Source organism: Polypterus senegalus, chromosome 14 (genome assembly GCF_016835505.1).
Source record: "Polypterus senegalus isolate Bchr_013 chromosome 14, ASM1683550v1, whole genome shotgun sequence".
In the NCBI taxonomy this organism is placed as follows: domain Eukaryota; kingdom Metazoa; phylum Chordata; class Cladistia; order Polypteriformes; family Polypteridae; genus Polypterus; species Polypterus senegalus.
The window spans coordinates 31,041,578-31,063,711 of record NC_053167.1 but is presented as its reverse complement, the minus strand read 5'-3'; the positions used below and the strand labels follow the sequence as shown (position 1 = coordinate 31,063,711).

The 22,134-nt window shown below is 37.2% G+C and overlaps 1 protein-coding gene across 2 annotated transcripts; it reads left to right on the top strand.

The window, feature by feature from the left end:
• The first annotated feature begins 1,770 nt into the window (after positions 1-1,770).
• On the top strand, positions 1,771-19,589 carry adrm1 (adhesion regulating molecule 1). Of its 2 annotated transcripts, none has more exons than XM_039734918.1 (10): positions 1,771-1,789; positions 2,418-2,628; positions 2,828-2,944; positions 6,958-7,081; positions 12,522-12,608; positions 13,453-13,534; positions 13,658-13,950; positions 16,431-16,588; positions 18,776-18,878; positions 19,176-19,589. In XM_039734918.1, the coding sequence occupies exons 1-10, from the start codon at positions 1,776-1,778 to the stop codon at positions 19,280-19,282; spliced, it is 1,296 nt and encodes a 431-aa protein (XP_039590852.1). In that variant the 5' UTR covers positions 1,771-1,775; the 3' UTR covers positions 19,283-19,589. The 2 variants fall into 2 exon arrangements, with proteins under 2 accessions (XP_039590852.1, XP_039590853.1); XM_039734919.1 differs by lacking the exon at positions 1,771-1,789 and adding an exon at positions 1,932-2,060.
• The last annotated feature ends 2,545 nt before the right edge of the window (positions 19,590-22,134 follow it).

Sequence of the window (22,134 nt, the reverse complement as noted above, 5' to 3'; positions counted from 1 at the left end):
TCAGTATGAAAGTGTGTGGAATGGATTGTACAATACTTATACACTCAGATGGCCAATTTTTTAGGTACATCAGTACACCCCATAAGTGCAGAATCCTCTAAAAACTTTAACAAGTGAGGTGTGTGGTCAATTTCAATGTTTGGTCAAATGTATGGGAAGATGACCAATGCTCACATTCAAAATGACAAAGACTGAGAATGAGATATGAACCCAGCATGATGGATCTGAAAATGGGCTGTGCCAGCCAGTGTTCTGCCAGGCCACCTCTACCGAACATATATTTGCCTAAAAAACAAACATGGGGAAATGCTGATGAGTTACTGTTGAGATGCAGCCTGATATAAAAATCGGAGTAATGCTTCCATCTGTAAAGTGCCTAGGTAAGAAGCATTCTTCTTCATGAACTTGGACAGTTAAGAGCACAGCCAGCCTGCTCTGGACCATTCAATAAATCAATGTTGGGTACTGCAGTGGCACCCATAAACTTTACAGTCCAGCAATGTAACCAAAAGGCCATGCTGCTTATCTTGCAGAATTTGGTAGGCCTTCTCGTTTCACTCACACTAAAGCTATATGTTATAATAATGTGTTCATAACAATCACTCCACAGTTTGTTTTTTTGTTTGTTTATTTGTTTGTCTGGTACCTCCTAACTGACCAACATGAGCAAACCTGCACACGTGGTAACTGTTCAAATCATCTTGATGTCTAATTGCACAAGATGTCAAGCTTTTTGTGCCCCCGCTCTTTTCCATTCTTGGTGCTCTAGACCCAAAACTCCTCATTTTTAGGCCATATTTTGTGCAGGAATGTATATGATAATTAGATCATCACACTATCTCCCTTATGATAAAGAGTAAAGTAATTGGTATCTTAAGCAAATATGGTCAGAAGCACTTTTACGTTGTGTATGCCAAATCAACTGGCTCCCTAATGGGATACGAGGGGTCAAAGTTGCTTCTTTTTTCAAAACGTTGAATAAATGTGTATTACCAATAGATGCATGTGGAGTGCTGTTTCATGATCACTATTATGATATTTTTAATATCTGATTCTTTTCTGGTATTCCTAACCCCATCTCTAAGAGCCCCTCCTAGAGAGACACATTTCAAACCTATTTCAGTGGCTGCAAGTTTTGCTTCTTGCCACTTTCATCATCTGTGACCATTTTCAGTTAACTGGCTTCATTTTGTCATGTTTTTAAAGACTTATTCTTAAAATGTATTTTCATCATTTTTCTTTAAATGACAGCCAAATATAAATCAGAAATCGGGGCCTCAAACTCCAACCAATTTCAGTTCAACCAGTTTCCTAATTGGAAGCCGATTCTTGATGTTAATTAAATCGCGTTATTTAATTCGATTGCCCTTTTCTGCTCACATTTTGCTATAGAAGAAATTTCCAAAATGGTGTATTTTCTTTTTTGTAGGAGCTCCGTGAAAATGTTTTGTGGACCTGAGCAGATCAACATTATACTTTCTTTATTTTCAGATCGTATATGATGGACGCAGGTTAGCAGGTCATCTGTTAACTCTTATTGCTATCTCTTAATTACTTGGCTGCTCATATTGGGAAAAATAAACAATTAAGGAGTCTGAGACTTAAATATCACCGATTAAAATTAAGCAAAATAAGTTTTTTGGCCGCAAAAACGTGTTACTAATTAAGAAAGAGGTTAGAATGATAACCTGGGGGCACCGCAGCATTCCTGTACCGGAGTTGGACGCCCTGCTCTTTATGAAATAACAATGTGTATGAATAAAGTTTTTTGAAAGATGCAAAAAAATGGGTGAGTCGTCACGTTCCTTCGGCGTCTGCGCATTTTGTTTATGACACAGCAAAACCTACCAGCCAACCACGCAGTAATGAGTGACAAGAAGTTTGACCTACCATCTAGCTACAATTGCGGGACCACTGTTGTTCACCCAATCAGATTAGAATGGGCGGTGCTTAGGTCCAGGAAAGGATCATTTTTTTCGTTCGTTATACTAGTTTGTATCGAAAACCATTTTTTGTTGTATTACTTGCATAATTAAAGGATACAAAGAAGATTAAGTCAGGTAAAAAGGTCGATTGTATAGTATCGATTATGAATAGTATGGAGGTTCTTTGTTTTCTTCTTCGCACGCGTTTATCTCATTTAACAAAAGTTCAAATGGGAAAATCATGTTATAATAATGTAAATATCCTCAAAGATTGAAATATTGATTGTTTTGTAAATTGCGCTTTTTGTTATAAATTTACTCCAAATTCTGTAAGTAACTAAAAGTTTATTTTTGATTATTTTATTGGATTAATTTACGCGAAACAATACGGTGTGTAACTAAAGTTTATTTGAAATCACAGAAGTTTGTTAAATATGCATATTCCGTAGTCATTTTTGATCTGCCAGTACCGTCTCGGTTTATTTGTTGCAGAATGTCATCCGGAGCGCTTTTTCCGAGTATGGTTTCCGGGTCCAGGGGCTCATCCAGTAAATACCTGGTGGAGTTTCGGGCCGGCAAGATGACTCTGAAGGGCAGCACGGTCACCCCTGACAAGCGAAAGGGGCTCGTGTACATCCAGCAGACCGACGACTCGCTGATCCACTTCTGCTGGAAGGACAGGACCACGGGCAACGTCGACGATGTGAGTGGGTAGAATTCTAAGCATGGGGTACCTCGGACATTGGTAAAGACACTTGTTTAAAATACGAATAATGTTAAAATATTAGCATATTGACCGATGTAAAGAGGATAGAAGAAGAGTACTCTTTGCACAAAGCACTGTGACAGATTTTACAGGATCTTCAGTTTAATCGTAGTTTTTTCATTTTGATTATTTTTAGGATCTCATCATTTTTCCTGACGACTGTGAATTTAAACGAGTCAATCAGTGTACCACTGGACGAGTGTTTGTGTTGAAATTCAAAGCTGGATCAAAGCGTCTTTTCTTTTGGATGCAGGTGAGGGCGAGGTGTTAAATTCGCTTTTCTGTTTTTATACAGGCAAGGGCAGTGAAAGAAGCTATTCATTAAAGCAAAAAAGTCTGCAGTCAGTATTAAGGCTAAAAATTGCATCCTAAAATTCTACAAAATTGAATGTATATAAGCATTATATTGGATAGTTTTGTTGTTTTATTAAATTTGTTAGCACTTTATGACCTAATGTAAGGATGAAACTGTAAAATTACTACTCGGCGTGTCATTTTTCGAGTCGGCAGGATTAACTCAGATCTTTTGTTGCATGCCAATTTTACATTAATAAAAGTTCATTTTTGTTCAAAATTTCTGATTTGTTTTAATGCAAAAAAGTGATTTCAAGTAATTATTGGAAAATTATTGAATATTTGGATGCCTTACTGTTTAAAGCATTCTGTTCATCCAACAGAGTTTCTACTACTAATCTTTTTTTCACATTAATTAACCTTTTTTTGTTATTTTCCCACTACTTACATACACACACACACACACACACACACACACATGCACATTCTTTGAGGTAGAATGCAGGCAAATTTACTAAATCATTGACACGAGAAATAGTTTGTCCTTTTACAGAGAAAACATAGTATGTTAGGCCCATAACAACAGTGTTTTCATGAAAAGTGGAGAATGGGTTTTTAAATGTAAATTGTTTAAATACTGTACATGTTAATCAGTCAGTTTGTTGTTCATGGCATGGAATGATGTGCTAAAAATATAACTTTTATTTTGAAAAGACACCAAATAATATAACATTCATACATGTAAGTATATTATTGGTAACCCCCACTTCCCAAGACATAAAAAGGACTGGTTTAATTTTTGAATATTTTATTTCATATTATATGATTAAAATAAATCAAAAGTTTGCTTGCATCTCAAATCCCAAGAATCAACATAACGTTTAGGGGAAGGTTAGGCCATACATGGCCTGGCTGGCGCTGCTGTGGTGATGCTTGGGATTCTGAGCCTTTCACCAGCTCAGTTGAAGATCAGTGACAGTTTTACACTGCAATTGTTATTTATTTTTAAAACCATCCACATAAAAGTATATTTTACACTATTAAAAAATTGAAAAATGTGACTGTATCCCTTTAAGCTGTCCCAATATCTCATCCAGCTGCTTTTTAAGCGTTTCAATGTTTTGGTTCCAGATTCCACAAGTCTTTGTGTGAAGAAGTGTATAAAACTGAAACTAGGAAGCACCTGTCCCCTTAATTTCCAGTGGTGGTCCTGATTACACGATCTGATAGTTGACAGAACTCTCCTGGGTTCATTTTATTTTTGTTTTTAAGAATTTTAAAGGCCTGAATTAGGTCACCGGATAGTTTCCCTTATGTGAGACTAGAGATTTCCCTCTGCAAGCCTCTCAGAGTATTACTTGCTCTTTAGACTTGAGGTTCACTTAGTTACTCTCCTCTGCGTGACCTGCTGTGGTTTATTATTTATTATTACTATAACATAGATGGTGACCTGAGCACCCCACAGTCCCCCAAAAGCAGTTGCCCTCGCACTAGTGCATTTCATTGTCTAACAGTAATGTTCCTTGATTTATATTAAGTAGTTTCTACAACATAACCTAAAATCTTAAATGCCTGCAGTCAAAATGCTGCTTTTGATTTAATTACTTACATTTGTGTTCTGTGATGACTAATCTTAAATGATTTTATTTAGTATAGATCCTGTTTATAGTAGTGAACCTGAATCACAAAACCTTATTACTAGCAAATAATGTTCTGCAACCCAATTCTTCTTTCTAGTGCAATACCTGATTGTAAAGAATTATGTGTTAAAGCATCATTGTCTAGTTTTATTGAATTCTAAACTATTTCAAACTTTAATTTGCTTATTTAAACCTTATCAGATCCACTATGTGACCCTTATTCTCCTTGAAAAAGAAAATTGTACTATAGCTGTGTACTTTTCATTATATCAATACAATTTTAAAAATGCTGTTTGTGTTTATATAATAACTAGGCAATTCAGACTACCAGTGAGTAAGTCGGGTACCCCAATGAAGGGACTGAGTGTTTTCACTAAGTTTGTTCAAACCTGTTAGAATGTTGTGAGTTGTATTGGCTGTTTTATGAAGTGCAGGACATGGTGTTTTTGTTTATATACAGGTAAAATTCCATTACAATGAACTCCCAGGGACCTAAAAATGTGTAACGAATTTTGTTGTAATGAGATTCTGTATTTGTTACTAAAGTGCTTCCTTTAACTTGTATCCAGGTGTTTGAAATCATTTCGATAGCTTCTTTCACGTTAATTGTAATCTCCTCCTGCCTAAAAGTTATGCTGATGAGAATTTTTCTCAGCATTTCCTTGCAATAATACACTTTCAGGGTGCGAATGATGCTCAAATCCAATGGCTGAAGCACTGCTGTGCAATTGGGTGGGAGGAATTCAACGCGAAGATTATCTAGATGTGGAAGCATGTTGTGGGAAGCACAGTTATCAATCAGGAGCCGAATCATCCTTCTTCATATTGTGAGGTTTCTGAACTCTTAAGACCCCACACACGCAACGGAAATGACACGCTCAAGTGCGTCCCGAAGTGCGATTGCAGCATCTGTGGAAGATTGTCCGTTGCTGGGGCAGGTCAATAGGCTGTTCACAGCGGTGCAGTGAAGCGCCAAAAAATAAAATCGTAAAAGATCAGGGTCGTGCTAGAAGTCCCTTTCTTGCACCCCAAAACACGAGGCTTAGTCTGAGTACTTTAGCAAAACCAGCTTTAGTCCGCTTGAAACAGGAATAGTAGTTATTTATTGTAGCGTGATCTGTCGCACACAGCCTTCAGACAGGGTCGTGGCCAGGTCAGTGACCAAGTAATCCTGTTATCTGCATTTACAATGTAAGTGCTCCTAACCTTGCTTCACCCTTCGAGATCTTTTTTGTTTACTTTGGCGGAGAGACGCAGCATAGCACTTCGGGACGCTCTTTGGCATGCTGTCTAGTTGGGGGAGGTCCCAGGAGAGTTTACAAACCTCACATTTTCTTGAATGAGTGCCGCATTAATAGGAATTTTTCTTGAGCAAGCATCACTGAACCACGTAAAAATTGCTTTTTCGAGGTCTTCAAATGCAGCAGTTCACATATGTTTGCAACCCTAGACTTCTGTTTTTGTTTTTTGTCTTTCAAGAAAGTTGACAGTGTCGATGGCGAAGTTCCGAATTCACTGGCAACATCTTTTTTTTTCTTTTTGCTGCAATCCAGAACTGCATAAAAATTGTTTTGTTTTTTTTTCTAATATGAACAGTTTTCGCGTCTACCATTTCTATAGGAGGGTGACAATGAGTTAAATTCTAATGGATGCTTTTCAAATGCTGACGAGCAATAAACAAAAGGTATCACTGAAAACCGCAGGAAACAAAAAAGGTAGAAAAAAAAAGTACGAGGAAAGTTCGAAGAAAGAAAAAAAATTACAATGTTTCTGTTTGGGGATCGTTGTACACAACTGAGCTGCAGCTCTGTGGATGATTCATTCAGGCTTTTCAAGGTCTTTTGGGCACTTCGTTGTAATGAAAGTATCTGCTGAATGTACTTCATAGCAACAAGATTTCTATAGACTCTCGTCATATGGGGAAACTGTCGGGGAAAATAAAAATACTTGGTTGTAATGAAAATTTCGTTGTAACAGAATTTTATCTGTGTGTGTATATATTATATGTATCTCTCTCAGCATCACTGCAGTTGTGTGCTAAGGTGATTGTCCAGAATAATGTTTTTTGTCATACATCTGTGCTCTGATGATAGGGACTCAAATGGGTGCTAAATTAAACTAATATTAAACAAGATAAGATACTGTACTTGTAGAAAGGAAAGGATGATATTGTTATAACTGTTAGCCAGCATTTTGTATTTCACAGTCCTCTGTTTATTTTCTTCTAATATAGTACTCAATGGAGGCTTTTTTTTGTATTTAGAAAGTTTAGACCAAACATATATAATTGTATGTATAAAACTTTTTTTTTATTATTTCTAAATTTTATTAGGAGCCCAAAACAGATAAAGATGATGAGTACTGCCGCAAAGTGAATGAATATCTGAACAACCCTCCGATGCCTGGTGCTTTAGGAAGTGGAGGAAGTGGTGGTCATGAACTGTCTGCATTGGGAGGTTATAAAAATTTACTTTTTTATATAAACACATGAGTAGACATTGGACTGCGCCAAAAAACACATCCTCTTTGTATTAATAACATGATTATTCACACACTGTGGTGTGATGTGGCTTATTTGGTAAAAGCAGTATTACGTATATCAGTATTGGGTGTAGCCTCCCTGTGCTATAATACAGGACTGCTAATTGAAATGATTATAAAGATGACCAGAGTTCACCTTTGGGAATGTCAGTCTCTTTCCACAATGTGGAATAAGTTTTCTCACCAGTGACAGGACAAAGGAAAACATAGTGTCCAATCCTCTGAAGCACATTGAATTGCACGTGTGGAATACGCATAGGTATTGTCTTGCCAGATGAACATATTTCATGCAGTAACAGCATCTCTGGTTGGATTGGAGTCCCTGACATAGGTAGTGCTGTTTAATAACCACTCCACAGATACCATGTAATGATGTAAATGAAAACTGTTTCCAGTGATACCCTACATGATAATGCCCAGCATGGGCACCCCTTGTATCATAGGCATATACACAGTAGATGTGCCAACTCAGGAGGTCTCTGTCAGACACATACATTGATTTTACTCGTTCCCAGAATATATTGTCTTAATACAGATCTCAAATGGAAAATTCTTCTTTCCTACCAGCCTGTTTTTAGTGCTTCTGTAGATGCGTATGACAGTGACTAGTGAGTGACAATCACCAAGATTTTCTTTCAAAAAGATGACTGCATATAAGCTGAGTGGGACACTTCTCATGCTCCTGTTGTGACCATTTAGTCTGTGATTATCTTGATGTGCATCCATATAACTGGGCTGTTCAGAACCACGTCCTTGGCTGTAGGTAGCCTCTTCTTCCCCTTGCCACCAAAATTGATGCACCATCTTTCTTAAGAATGGCCCACTGTAAGATACAACTCACTGGTATAGGTCACAATGACATCTACCACTCTTGAGTCTAATGTAATACCCATGGTAGCACGGCTATTGCTATAACTGTGTGAGCATCACCTGTTAGTGACAGTGATGTTGCATTTGTTGTACTCTCCATTGCTAATGGTTGATTGACTAATCTTCACCTCCCAGTTTATGCCATGTTGTATTATGGTATTCCAAGCTGTATTTTACTGAGTTTTCCTTTTGACTTTACACTGATGTAGTAGCTTACTGTGGTGACGGACACCAGACTTGGAAAAAGCCATTCAAGAATTGGGTTTAATAGTGAATGCCACATGTTCACGTGGTTATGCGAAGCCTAGGTTTTCTTACCAATGTATTGGTCTCTACCCATTTTAATTTTAATATTATGCTTATTATTATGTACAATGAAGTGATTGCCTCGACTTGTACTTACTGATTGATGCACTGTCATTTTGAGACAATTAAGAATCTGGTTGAAGCATTTATTTTGTTGATTCTGACAATAATGAAGATAAATATGTAGGAATGGGAAACATTTGTAACTGAGTGCAGCCTGTATGCGTGGGTGTTTTCTGTGAAATTGGAATGCTTTCAAAAATAATTATTATTATTATTAATATTAATATATTTCCGTAATCACTATGTCAGTTGACATTTTGTAAATTATACTGAACTTTTCCATACACAATGATTTGCCTTAATTTACCAGATGTTCTTTTTTTTAATGTATGGACACTCTTTACATTTTGAGTAGATTGTACTTATAGGCAAAAAACTTTATAATGATACCATGTATGCGTACTTAAATGAAAGGATTGCATGTCATTTACATTATTAGCTCTCATTATTGTTAATCATTTGCATTGTTTCTGTTGGATAATTTCAAGTTATATTTAGAAATGAACATGTGCAGCAATTGTGTGAAATCTATTAGTAATTATTATAAATTCTAAACATTCTAAATTAACATATTACTTGCTTTAAGGAAAATTTCACGAACGGAATTCTTCTAAAACAAAATTATTGAAACCAAATGACATTAAAAGGTGTCCATATTTTAATGCACTATTGGGTAGGAGGAGACCGGCAGGGTAATCTAGTGTTCACGAGTAAGAGGAAGAAATAAAATCCATACCTGTGCACTAGTAAAGTCTTGCTGTGTGTTTTGTATGGATTTATAGAATATAAAAATAAAATAAAAAATGTTTACAAGGAATGATATAGAGACTAATTATATGTTTATTGTGGTGTATCATCTTCTAATATTCATTATATTAAATAGCATACCATACACTGTAGGGTGCACAGTTAGTCAAATCTAGTATGCCATGTTTTGGAAGTAATCGCTCATCACCAAAAGAGTAGCATGGTGTTAAAGATGGTAGATTTAACTAAAGTCTTTTGATATTTATCAGATTTGTGACTAGGTGGTCTAGAAAATGAAAGTGTACTTTCTTTTAAAGTTATTTGTGATGTGTACCCTGAGGTGAGACTGGAATTCCCTTGAAGCATTTATAACAAAATTTAACACTGTTGTTGGGGAATAGTCTTTTGTGCCTGTGCCTCCAATAAGGCCCATATAGCTGCTGATTGCTAAAGACCATAGTTCACCTGGCTCTGGTAACTCATGATTGTATACACACATACTGGTGCAATATCATGCCTTTGATACATGGTAGAATTTTTATAGGAAATGATGCTTTTTGATTTTGCTTTTTTCTTGTTACAGTTTCAAATGTGGTTTAGAAAGAACCCACTGGCACAGTCATTCTGAGGTTGTCAGTTGTTTTGGGGGTTTAGGTTATTAAATAAGTCAAACAAATAGAAAGATTTTTTTATGATAACATTTTTTCTAGTGTTAATATAGACCTTCGTAACAATGTGATTAACTGTTGTCTTTCATATTTGAATGATAGCTAAATCTTAACTGCTTTTTAAATGTGTGGGTTTTTTTGGATCTTTTGGTAATTAAAAGATAATTCCAAGCCACCTTCAGAAGCTATCACTAGTGTAGTCTCGTATCTTATTATTATGAACACTAATAGTGTTATCCTTTTGTGGGGAAGAAATCCACATGTAAACCCTGGCATTCCCCCATACCCTAAATTCACATTGTGAAATATTTGCACTTTGAAAGCACTGCAACTGATAAGTCCAGGAAGATATTTATGGTGAAGACCTTGGTTGGAAGTTTTAGCCTTCTCTTTATTATGGGTCAGCACTGCTGAAAAGGGCTTGCATCATGGGAGAGTCTATGACATGTCATGGCAATTGTAGTCCATTCTCCGCTTCCAAAGCTCTGTTTTTGTAGCTTTCCTTTTTTATTTCTCTGTTGTGGTGAATTTTTATTAATGACATTGATCTGTAAGCTCACTTTTATAGTTTCAACTTTTAATGTTGCATAATTCCCATCAGTTAACTACTTTAATAACTTCCTTAACAAACTTGCTGTTTACATAGTTCAGTGTTGTCTGTTCGGTACATTGTTGGTTCATGGAAGATGGATTCAATTGTAGCAGTTCTAGTCACAAGGCAAAAACCAACGCTGGACAGGAGTGCATCCCATGCACACACACATCACCACTTGTTTATACCTGGCATAATTAATGGTGAAGCTAAGATTCACTTTCTGGCATATTGTACAAAATTGAAATACCTGGACACAGAGAGAGAACTCGGCAAAAAGAGTGACTGGGCCTGGAATTATTTGTTTACTTTATTGTAAAATGGCTCTCTGCACTTCATTGCCATAATGCAAATTCTGTTTTAAATTAAGAATAATATTCATAAATAATAAATGTTGTGTTATTTTGCTTTATTCTAGTTTTAATTGGTAAACCATGATGCAGATTCTGTTTTAAATTAATAATATTCATCCTTTAATAAATGTTATGTTCCATTAATTTGCCATATTCTTGATTACTAATCAGCATAGTTATAACTGCTATTCCACACTTTATATAATAAAGCTTGTGAAAAAATATTTACACCTAAAGATTTGATCTTCATCTAAACAGTATACTTAGGTAAAGGTGATCTGATCTAGAAAAGAACAGTGGAAATTTGACTTTGCAGTGTTTGGTTCAATATAAAATGAACAGATAAACCTTTTAATCTGTGGAATAAGTATGTACACCCGTGATTCCAATAGTTGGTATTGGTTTGGTTAGAAACAACCTCAAGTAGGCATTTCCTGTAACTGTCTTATCATTTTTTCATATTGACTGAGAGAAATATTTTTCCTGTCCTCCATGAAGAATTCATTTAGCTGTACTGCGTTTGAGGAGTTTCTTTTATACATAGCCCACTTCAAATCCCCCTCATAGCTGTTGATGGGATTTAGGTCCATGGTGTGACCTGACCAGTCCAGAGCCCTGCATTTCTTCCTTTTTCAGCTATTCCTTGGTAGATTTTCTGGTATGCTTAACATTATTATCATGTTGTAAGGTTCATGTTGGATTGTGCTTACATCTTTTGGCAGATGGTCTCGCGTTATTCTCAAGCACTTTGTGCTACAATGAAGTATTCATAGTGGATTCTGTTTTAGCGAGCTGTACCATGTTACAGCAAAGCAGCCCCAAACCATAACATTTCCTCCACCATGCTTTGCAGTTGTTATCAGGTTGTTCTGGTCAAATACTGTCTTTGGTTTTGGTACTTTGCCGAATAACTCTTCGCCTTGTTTGTCCAGAGCACTTTGTACCAGAAATGTCCCTGGTTCTTGTCTAGGCATCCTCTTGGCACTCTTCCTATGTAGATCTAATTTGTATGACCTCTTTCTAATGGTAGACTTGTGCATGTGGAAAAGTCCAAAGTTGCAAGAGCTAAAGCTGCCCATAGGTACCATGATTAAATTTTAGGGTTCCTGGAGACTTTAGAATCTTGTGTTCTGCTCTTGGATTAAACTTGCTGGGGTGTCCTGGCCTGGACAAGTTGTCAGTAGTTTGAAGATATCTCTACTTGTAGATGATATTAGATAAAGTGTAATGGTTGAATTCCACTTTGTAAAGTACTTTTGCAGACTTGTAGGCATCTATAAGTTTCTTTTTGCAGGCCTCAGAGAGCTGTTTCGATCTAGACATGCATAATGATTACATGCACTTCAGCAACAAAGAGCAACCTAAACTTAATGTCTGAGGTGTAAATAAGACCTCTTGAGACAAAACCCTTGCTAATGATGTTCTAGTTACTTGCACCAGATTCCAGTTTTAGGTATTTGAGGTACTGGTAAAATGTAGTTGTGTATTGACTTTTTTCTCCACATGTGAAATTTGCATTCATGCTTATTTAAATTTATACAATGGAAAACAAAATTTATATGTGGCATGATATTTGTTGTATCATCTTTATATGAAAATAGTGTCAAAATGAAAATAATATTTTTATCTCCACATGTATTAAAAAACATTTTATGGGGTGTACTTTTCACTTGACTGTATACATTATTTAATAGTATTTTCACTCATTAGTGCAAATGTGAAATTTACAAGGATTTTTTTTTTATTTTTATTTTAGGTGAAGGTGGTCTACAAAGCCTTCTAGGTAACATGAGTCATAACCAGTTAATGCAACTGATTGGCCCAACTGGATTGGGAGGGCTAGGTAAGTAAAATGGATAATAATTTCAAGACTTATTTCTCTGATTTGAGTTGATGAAATACGCTTTTGTGGTCATTCAGCAAAACAGTCAAAATAGGATAACCACATATTTTTGCTGCAACAAAATAGAATATTTAAGTGCAGCTTTTTACTGGCTGAAGAATTGCTGTGTTCAATAAGTTTATTTGACAACTCAGTGCTTTTTTCCACATGTTGCAGTGTGCAAAGTGTAAAATATCTTCTTTCAGTATTGTTCAATTGATGCACTGAAGACTTGATACAAAAGGAACAATTTTCTCTAATTTACTTTATTACCTGAATCGTGTAACAATATGCAACACAGAGGGATGTAAATAAAATTGTTTGTTTTTCACATCGGTATTACAATTTCATGTATACATAAACAACTAATTTGGGACCCTGATGTCATCTGTTTCTTATTCTGTCCACAATGCATTTATTACTTTGTCTTGATCTATTCCTGTCAACCATGTCTTTATGTTCTATCAAGAGATGGTAACAGTATTATGAAGGTTGTGATTTATATTCACTTCAAAGTGTTTTTCCGGTCAAATTGGTGAAATGTTATGTCTGATTCAATATCTGTCAGTGCATTCAATTCTCTTGTACAATTAGTCCATCTTCCATTATTTCCTAATTTTCTGTTTATTCCTAATACAACAGATTTGTTATATCAGTATTTTCCTTAAGCTTCTTTACTAACCTATTCAAGTTTCTTGTATCTTTCTTAATCTTTCTTTTTTTTTATTTTCAGGTCTTTAATATTTGGATTATCGGTTAATAAAAACACTAATTTTTAGTAAACATTGTTGATGATTTTTATTAGGTGGGCTTGGTGCCCTGGCTGGACCGGGATTGGCAAGTCTTCTGAGCAGTGGAGGACCACCTACAAGCAATTCCTCCTCAAGGTAAAGATGCTTCTGTTACCTAGAGTCTTCGTGCTGCTTGGTATTTTGATTTTCACATGGTCAGATGTATTTTTAAACATACATTCTGTAGTGATGTTTCCTAATAGTTTATCTTGTCTTCAGTTCTCGCAGCCAATCGGCTGCTGTCACACCCTCCTCTACATCATCGTCAAATCGGATCAGTTGTGCTCCTGCTCCAACCCCAGCAGCTCCAACAACAACAACAACACCAACAACAACAACAACAACCAGTGCTGCTTCTCCTGTGACCCCAACTACCCCTGTAGCTAGCATTGCCAGCACTACCCCTGCCACTACTACTGCTGGCAGTCCAACACAGCCTATTCAGCTCAGTGATCTGCAAAATATCTTGGCCACTATGAATGTTCCGGCCATGGCAGCTGGAGGACAAGGAGGTATAGTAGATGTTTCTTAGTGTTTTCATTATTCAACCCTTTGAAGTTCTCTTATATACACTACTGGTCAAAAGTTTCAGAATGCAGTTAGAACAAAGCTTTAAGTAATCAACAGACGTTAGGACACCTGCGCAAATTGTTTGCTTCAATTTGCTGGCTTAATTTACTTTAATTGTTGCAGAACATCTGTAGGTTGTAACATTTTAGGCCTTCTCTGCTGTAGACCGTTTTGTAATATTCTGAAATTTTCTTTTTCAGTTTTTATTAACTTAAAAATTAAATTTAAACCTGGCAATTTATTGCTAACTTGGTCACCATTTTAGGTTTTTCATTGCATTTTAACTTGATTAAATTTGAAGAAAAACTGACGTGTTTTAAAACTTTTCACCAGTAGTGCATACAATGCATCTAGAAAGTATTCACAGCACATCACTTCTTCCACATTTTGTTATGTTACAGCCTTATTCCAAAATGGATTAAATTCATTTTTTTCCTCAGAATTCTACACACAACACCCCATAATGACAACGTGAAAAACGTTCACTTGAGATTTTTGCAAATTTATTAAAAATAAAAAAACTGAGAAATCAGCATGTACATAAGTATTCACAGCCTTTGCTCAATACTTTGTCGATGCACCTTTGGCAGCAATTACAGCCTCAAGTCTTTTTGAATATGATGCCACAAGCTTGGCACACCTATCCTTGGCCAGTTTCGCCCATTCCTCTTTGCAGCACCTATCAAGCTCTATCAGGTTGGATGGGAAGCATCAGTGCACAGCCATTTTAAGATCTCTCCAGAGATGGTCAATCGGATTCAAGTCCTTGGCTCTGGCTGGGTCACTCACGGACATTCACAGAGTTGTCCTGAAGCCACTCCTTTGATATCTTGGCTGTGTGCTTAGAGTCGTTGTCCTGCTGAAAGATGAACCGTCGCCCCAGTCTGAGGTCAAGAGCGCTGTGGAGCAGGTTTTCATCCAGGATGTCTGGCCACTCTACCATACAGGCCTGATTGGAGGATTGCTGCAGAGATGGTTGTCGTTCTGGAAGGTTCTCCTGTCTTCACAGAGGACCTTTGGAGCTCTGACAGAGTGACCATCAGGTTCTTGGTCACCTCCCTGACTAAGGCCCTTCTCCCTCGATCGCTCAGTTTAGATGGCCGGCCAGCTCTAGGAAGAGTCCTGGTGGTTTTGAACTTCTTCTTCCACTTACAGATGATGGAGGCCACTGTGCTCATTGGGACCTTCAAAGCAGCAGAAATGTTTTTGTAACCTTCCCCAGATTTGTGCCTCAAGACAATCCTGTCTCGGAGGTCTACAGACAATTCCTTCGACTTCATGCTTGGTTTGTGCTCTGACAAGAACTGTCAACTGTGGGACCTCATATAGACAGGCGTGTGCCTTTCCAAATCATGTCCAATCAACTGAATTTACCACAGGTGGACTTCAATGAAGCTGCAGAAACATCTCAAGGATGATCAGGGGAAACAGGATGCACCTGAGCTCAATTTGGAGCTTCATGGCAAAGACTGTGAATACTTATGTACATGTACTTTCTCAATTTTTTATTTTTAATAAATCTGCAAAAATCTCAAGTAAACTTTTTTCACGTTGTCATTATGGGGTGTTGTGTGTAGAATTCTGAGGAAAAAAATGAATTTAATTCACTTTTGGAATAAGGCTGTAACATAACAAAATGTGGAAAAAGTGATGCGCTGTGAATACTTTCTGGATGCACTGTATATAATTTTAGAAATAGATGCATTTTTTGGGTGAGTAACAGTAATTCTTATTAGTGATATGACACAAGTCCATTTTGGTCTCATCGTTTCATTGTGATTAAGGTTATCATTAATGACAAGCAAAAAAATTGAGAGTAATAATGAATAACATAAATAAATAAATAATGCACACTTGCGTAAGATAGATATCTAAATACAAGAAAAGTACAGTTATTATGTATAGAAGTTTCTCAAGATGAGTCAGATGACAAAGTCAGATGGTGGGAAGGACAGAAAAACTAAATCTCCAGTTAAGGAAGAGAACAAAAAAGAAAACTGCAGAGACTCCAAGGCCAAAAGACAACCTGCCTCACCAGGCATCCTACCTAACATAAATATGCTGAAGTAGTTCCTTATTGTTGTTTTAGGCTTTGTTTTGTAGAAGTCAAAGTTGGGTTATCATCACAGGTAGCTGCACAGTGCTTTGTTTGATCAGGTGGAATAAGGATAATGAATATTATCTTAGTTTGTTTTCACTTTGGAGAGTATGACATTGCAGTATCAAGCATGCACTTAACTTACATTTGGATAGTTTCAAACTATTTGGCCTTTGAGAATGGCATTCGACCTATTTTAAGCATTGGCAATTTGCTTGTTAAATCTTTTTTTCCCCCTGTGTAACTTTGTGCCTTTATGACAGAATAAATTGAAATGTGTGTGTGCATTTTAATATTTCAATTTTCCCCCTTTTTTTTTTGCAGTGGACTTGGCTAGTGTTCTGACTCCAGAGATTATGGCACCAATTTTGGCTAATACAGATGTGCAGCAGCGGTTATTGCCATATCTTCCTTCAGGGGATTCTCTACCTCAGACTGCAGATGAGATCCAGAACACATTAACTTCACCCCAGTTTCAGCAGGTGCTTGCTTACATGCAGACATTTGACATGAACTTGTCATTTATGATGAAGTAAATCTAATTGTGGCTGATTTCAACCCCCCCCGGTAGCTATTCATCTGCTATTCATCTAAGGCCAAGAATGTATTCAAGGATGCAGATTTTCATTCAAACCATTTCCTTCTAATTGAAATTTGGATATCCAATTTACACCTTCTCACATTATTCAATCAAACCAAAAATTCCTGCAAGACCATGTTTACATTTTATTTGAAGTGGCCATGTTTTTCAAAGTTAGTCATTTTCATGACATGTAAATGTAATTTACACACAGAAATGTCAGTCTAAAGTGTCTGTTCCTTTTTAGCATTTCTTAACCTTTTATTCCTTTTCATTCTGAAAGGAAGAAGTCAAACAGTACAATAGAAGGTGATTTTAAAAAGAAATGAACACTGATAATAAAAAATAATCAGACAATTATAAGCTGTAATCAGCAGTGTTGTGTTTTTACCTGGGACTCTGCTTCTTCTGGGGTTTCCATTGCAGTATAAATTTTACCTGCTCTCGCAAAACCAGGATAATTATGGGAGGAACCTGGATTCTTAAAAGCATTTGTTAGCATGTGCTTTGGACACTTATTGGAGCATTACGCCGAATGAGTGCTCCATGTCATACTAATACACTAAAAGAAAGGGATTAAACGTAATCAATGGCCACCGTAAATCTAAAAACGAGCATGCAGCCTGTGGTGAATGTTATTTTTAAAAGTAACTTTACATAACAAAATGAGTCACTTTTTTGCAAGTAATGAGTACTTTTATAAAATGTAATGTGTTAAGAAACATTACTTTTCTTTGGTATGAAAAACTGCATTTGTTATGAAATCTTCAACCCATATATAAACCTTTATGAAACTGATCTTATTCATAATCAATTTACGTTTTGTCCTTCATGTGCTATAAAGTTAAATACATTCATTCCCTTTTTGTATCTCTGTACTGAGCCACCAAAGGTTCACTGTATGAACACTGATTACTGCGCAGTTTCAACATATCGATAACAACTTAAAACTAAACTGACACTTTACTTTTAGCCCTACAGTTTTGGGAATGTGGTTATGTTCAGAAGTAGGCCCAATGAAGCCAACAAATTATTCAGCACAAGTGTGTCACAAAATGCGATTCTGAATTGGGGGCTCCTTTATACCAGCAGCAGTACACCTGCGTAATGTGTCACTGGGACTGGGACTGTCAATTCAGAAATTTAGTTAATCTTTTGAATTTTCTTGCTTTATAGTCCTGGTGTATGTGTGTGTGTATATTTATTTACCGTATATATTCATGGATAATTTCTCCCCGGATAAGTCTGGAATTGATTTTACCATATAATTTAGGGTATTTTATAATGTTGGTCGTACAAGTTGAATGCGGAAAACTCACGCTATTGGCCCAAGAGACTGATGTGCTAATACCCACCTGAGAGAGAACCACGGCGCACGCGGCCTTTTTTTTTTCTATGTGTGTGCAGCAATGTGCTGTATCAGCGTGTGTTCCTAACCCCTCTCTCTCTCTCTGTCTGTCTGTCTGTCTCTCTCTATATTGTGTCTGCGTGACCACACGGTAATACCCAAACTATTCTGGAGCAACGTCTGCACTGTTCTGTGTATCTCACCCCCTCATACACCTTTATCGTAAGAGCATCCCTTATCTACAATGGAGTGTTTGATCAGAAGAAAATGTGAAGCTAGTATTAAATTTAAACGTCGTTCAAGTAGCAAAAGAAATTAGTAACTGCGCTGCTGCAACAAAATTCGATGAGTCTGAGTAACTGATATGAGATTGGAGGAGGCAAGAAGATGTAAAAAAAAATAAAATTAAGTGCCGCATTTTTGAAAAGGTGAATAAGTCAGGGTCTGATTTTATGGTCAGTTTTTCGGGTTTCAAGACCCAACTTATATGTGAGTATATACGGTACTCATTTATTTATGTATTTATTTAAAGAACCTTTGCAAAATGCCATATTTCCACCAGAGTACAAATAAAGTCCTATCTATCTATCTATCTACCATATAGTGCCTTTCATGTCTACAGTATCTAGTTCTGTCATCCACGTTGGACCCTGCCTTGAACCCAGGACTGACAGAATTATTTGATTAAGCTGGCTGAAGAATTGTCCGTAATTGACGAGTGTGTATTTCTTTTGTGTGCAGGCCATGAGTATGTTTAGTGCTGCATTAGCTTCCGGACAGCTTGGCCCCCTCATGAGTCAGTTTGGGTTACCATCTGAGGCGGTAGAGGCAGCGAATAAAGGTGGTAAGTAATCGTTCTGATTGTGGTAATTAGGATGGACTTTGTTTGATTGTATATTGTAATCCACAGTATAAAGTGAGTGAGTGAGTGAGCGCTTTAGGAGTAAATTCACAAATGTCTTGTGTTATTAACGTTAGTTCTGCTCAAAGCCAACTCCTTTGTGGCCTTTTTTGGGTTTCCTGTCCAGCTGAATCAGACTACATCCAAAAACAATCTGGGTGGTCTGTTTCACTGCTTTTGTTAATTAAATTAACTTTATGAAACTTAACATATTCCAAATGTGTTTCATTTTGCTCCTAGATGTTGAAGCTTTTGCAAAAGCAATGGAAGGTAATGGAAGTACAGATAAAAAAGAAGGGGATTCCAAAGACAAGAAAGACGAAGAAGAAGACATGAGTCTGGATTAGATACATGTGGTCATAGTAGTCTTCTAATAAGTAGTCTCTTGCTAAGTTTGAATTATTAAGCATCTTTAAAGTTCTTCATTTATTGTACTGTTTATGCATTTATCAAAATAAAGCATGTACCAAAATAGTGTAATTTATTGTCACTGATAATAAGAGGGAAGTAGTTGTGGGTTCTTTAATGTAAAGTCGCACCAGTAAATATATAAATAAACCCCGGAATGACCAGCTCTGTTCATTCTTCCATGGACATCTTTAGGATAAAATGGCATTGGCGTAAAGCACAGGCCAGGAATCAATGCTGAAAATCCCAGTGAAAAACTAGCATATACACCAGCATTTGACAGACCTTGTCTATTACAATTCTTAATGTACTTGCAGAACACTTATAATATTGGTTGTGCTTTTAAAAAAAATGAACATACCAGAACAGTGAATTAAATTCTCAGAAAGCAACTTTCTTTCAGTTTCCTTTCCATCTTTATTCTTTTATGATCTATTGGTTCAAGTGTAAGCAGCACAATGACCCGCCGAATGTTCTGGCAGTTCAGGCTGACCGTGTGGATCATTCAAGTAATTCAAGCGGTGAGAAGGATGGCCAGCATTGCAACTGTAAGCCTATTGAAGTGAAGAACTGTCAGCTAAGTGTATTGCATCTCCTAACTGAAAACCAAAGCATTAGCTCACTAGGGGGCTGCTTTGCTCCCACCTACTGTATCAGGACTACTCGCTATGCCAATAACATGACACATTGGGGGCCAAACAGCAAGAAATAAGAGCTCAGTGGCAGTTTGTAATGTGTGGCGCTGGCCCCACCAAATATTTTAAATACTTAATTAGGTAATTGAAATAATCATGAAATAAATGTTTATTTGCACAATATGCCTGGTGTCCGTGCATGTCATCATCCATTAAATATTGGTAATGGCTTGTATTTGTTTAATTTCTGTGTGATTACCTGTATTCCCTGAGTAAAGGATACTGGCCAAATTAGAGTGTATGCAAGCAGGTGACCTGAGGCTCCCCTTTAATTGGTTGCCTTCAGATTTTTCCGGGGATGCGGCTCTCTGTGCCCTGGACACGCCTACATTTATTGACGGCGAATTGGTGTTGTTTTAGGTTTTCTAAATCTAATGTGATTGGATGATCGTCAACACACCACTTGATGTTCACATCACAGTTCACACCTGCAATTGACGTAACTACAGATGAGTGAGAGCAATGTTTAGGGTGATGGCAACTTCAAGTGGAACTTAAGAAATCAAAGAAAATTTGGTTGTTTCTTTAATAAAGCACCTCTTCATAAATAGTTCACCTGAAGAAAAAAAGAAAGCAGCTTGGACCAGAGCCACCTGACTTAAGAATTCAGCATTTGGCAAGTGATCGAGGAAGAAGGGTCCAGCTGCAGACATCCTTGGATCGAAGACAAGTTCACACAAGGACTTTTCCCCGCACAAGATCCGCTGGTGTTTGAAAAGTCTCTGAAGAGGATAGGACAACCTGGAGAAGCTGGCATAAAGTAGCTTCTCGATTGCTATGTACTTTAGGCACTTTGAACGTGTCTCCTGGCTGCTAGACTCTATCAGCCCTGGATGTGGTCATCAGCAAGCCTCACCGGGCTGGTGGATAGTCGGCATACGAGTTGCCTCTGAGGCAGAGAGGGAGAGGCAAATGGGCAAAGCAGCTTGAAGATGCCACCAAAGTGCTCACTAAGTGCCCTGTTTGCAAACTCCGACATCAGGACAGAGTGAGAAACGTATGACCATTTCATCTAATCGTCAGCAAAAGCCTCTCATTATCAACATCGATCGCTAAATCAACAAGCCATCCAATGACGTTCATCTTAGGCATCTTTACTTTTCCGTAAACTTTATCTAAAGATATATATATATGTTATATAAAAAAAATTTGGGTCGAGACGTGATCATCTTGGGGAGACACTTTGACGTCACTCAAGACTAGACATTACAAACTTGGGAAGTAAGACCGGTGAGACGTTGACTTTTGTACAACACGCCCTACTTACAAACAGTTTAGGGGAGAGGATTCAAGATGGCGGAGTGAGTAGCAACCTTTTTGCAAGCTCCGGAACTTTTTCAGTTTTAGTCCTGAATTTGTGAACTTTTTTTTTTTACAGTAACCCAGTATTTGCAGACCAAAGTTAACCGCTATCCAAATAACCAACTATTTAGCAAATTCACCGTAATTACTGTCTTTTTTGATAATTACACTGTGAATAAGATGGATCTTGATTACAACTTGTTGGTGTTCAGAGAGGTGTGTGACGAAAACGATGCTGAAGACCTGGAAGTCAACGAAACGACCTCCAAAGAGCACAAAATTAACTGGGCTCAGAAAACGGAGGATGAGAATACCGCCACTGCTATCCTACATGCAGTCAACATCTTAACGCAGAAGAACAGATGGCGCTGCTGCAAACGTTTGAAAAGTGTATTTATATGAACACAGGAAAAATAAGAAAAAACAAAGAAGGAATAGCCGAGCTCCAGGAGAAAATTGTTGAGCTTCAGAAAATCAATAAATTTCTGCACAGCTCTTGTGAGGAACAAGCTCATTACAAGAGAAGGTGGAATATGAGGCTAACTGGTCTTCCCGAGAAAGAGGATGAAAACACGAGAGACACAGTCATTGGGATGCTCACCAGAGTTGTGTCATTGTCTGCGGATAGACTGAGAGAAACTGTCGACACTGTGCAACGATTAGGAAGAAAAGGAAACTCTGCCTCCTCCATTACCCCCGAGAGCCATAATCATTCAGTTCGGCATGAGAACGGTCCGAGACGACATCTGGAAGAAATTGAGAGATGTGAGAGTCTGCAAAGAGATGAACATCCG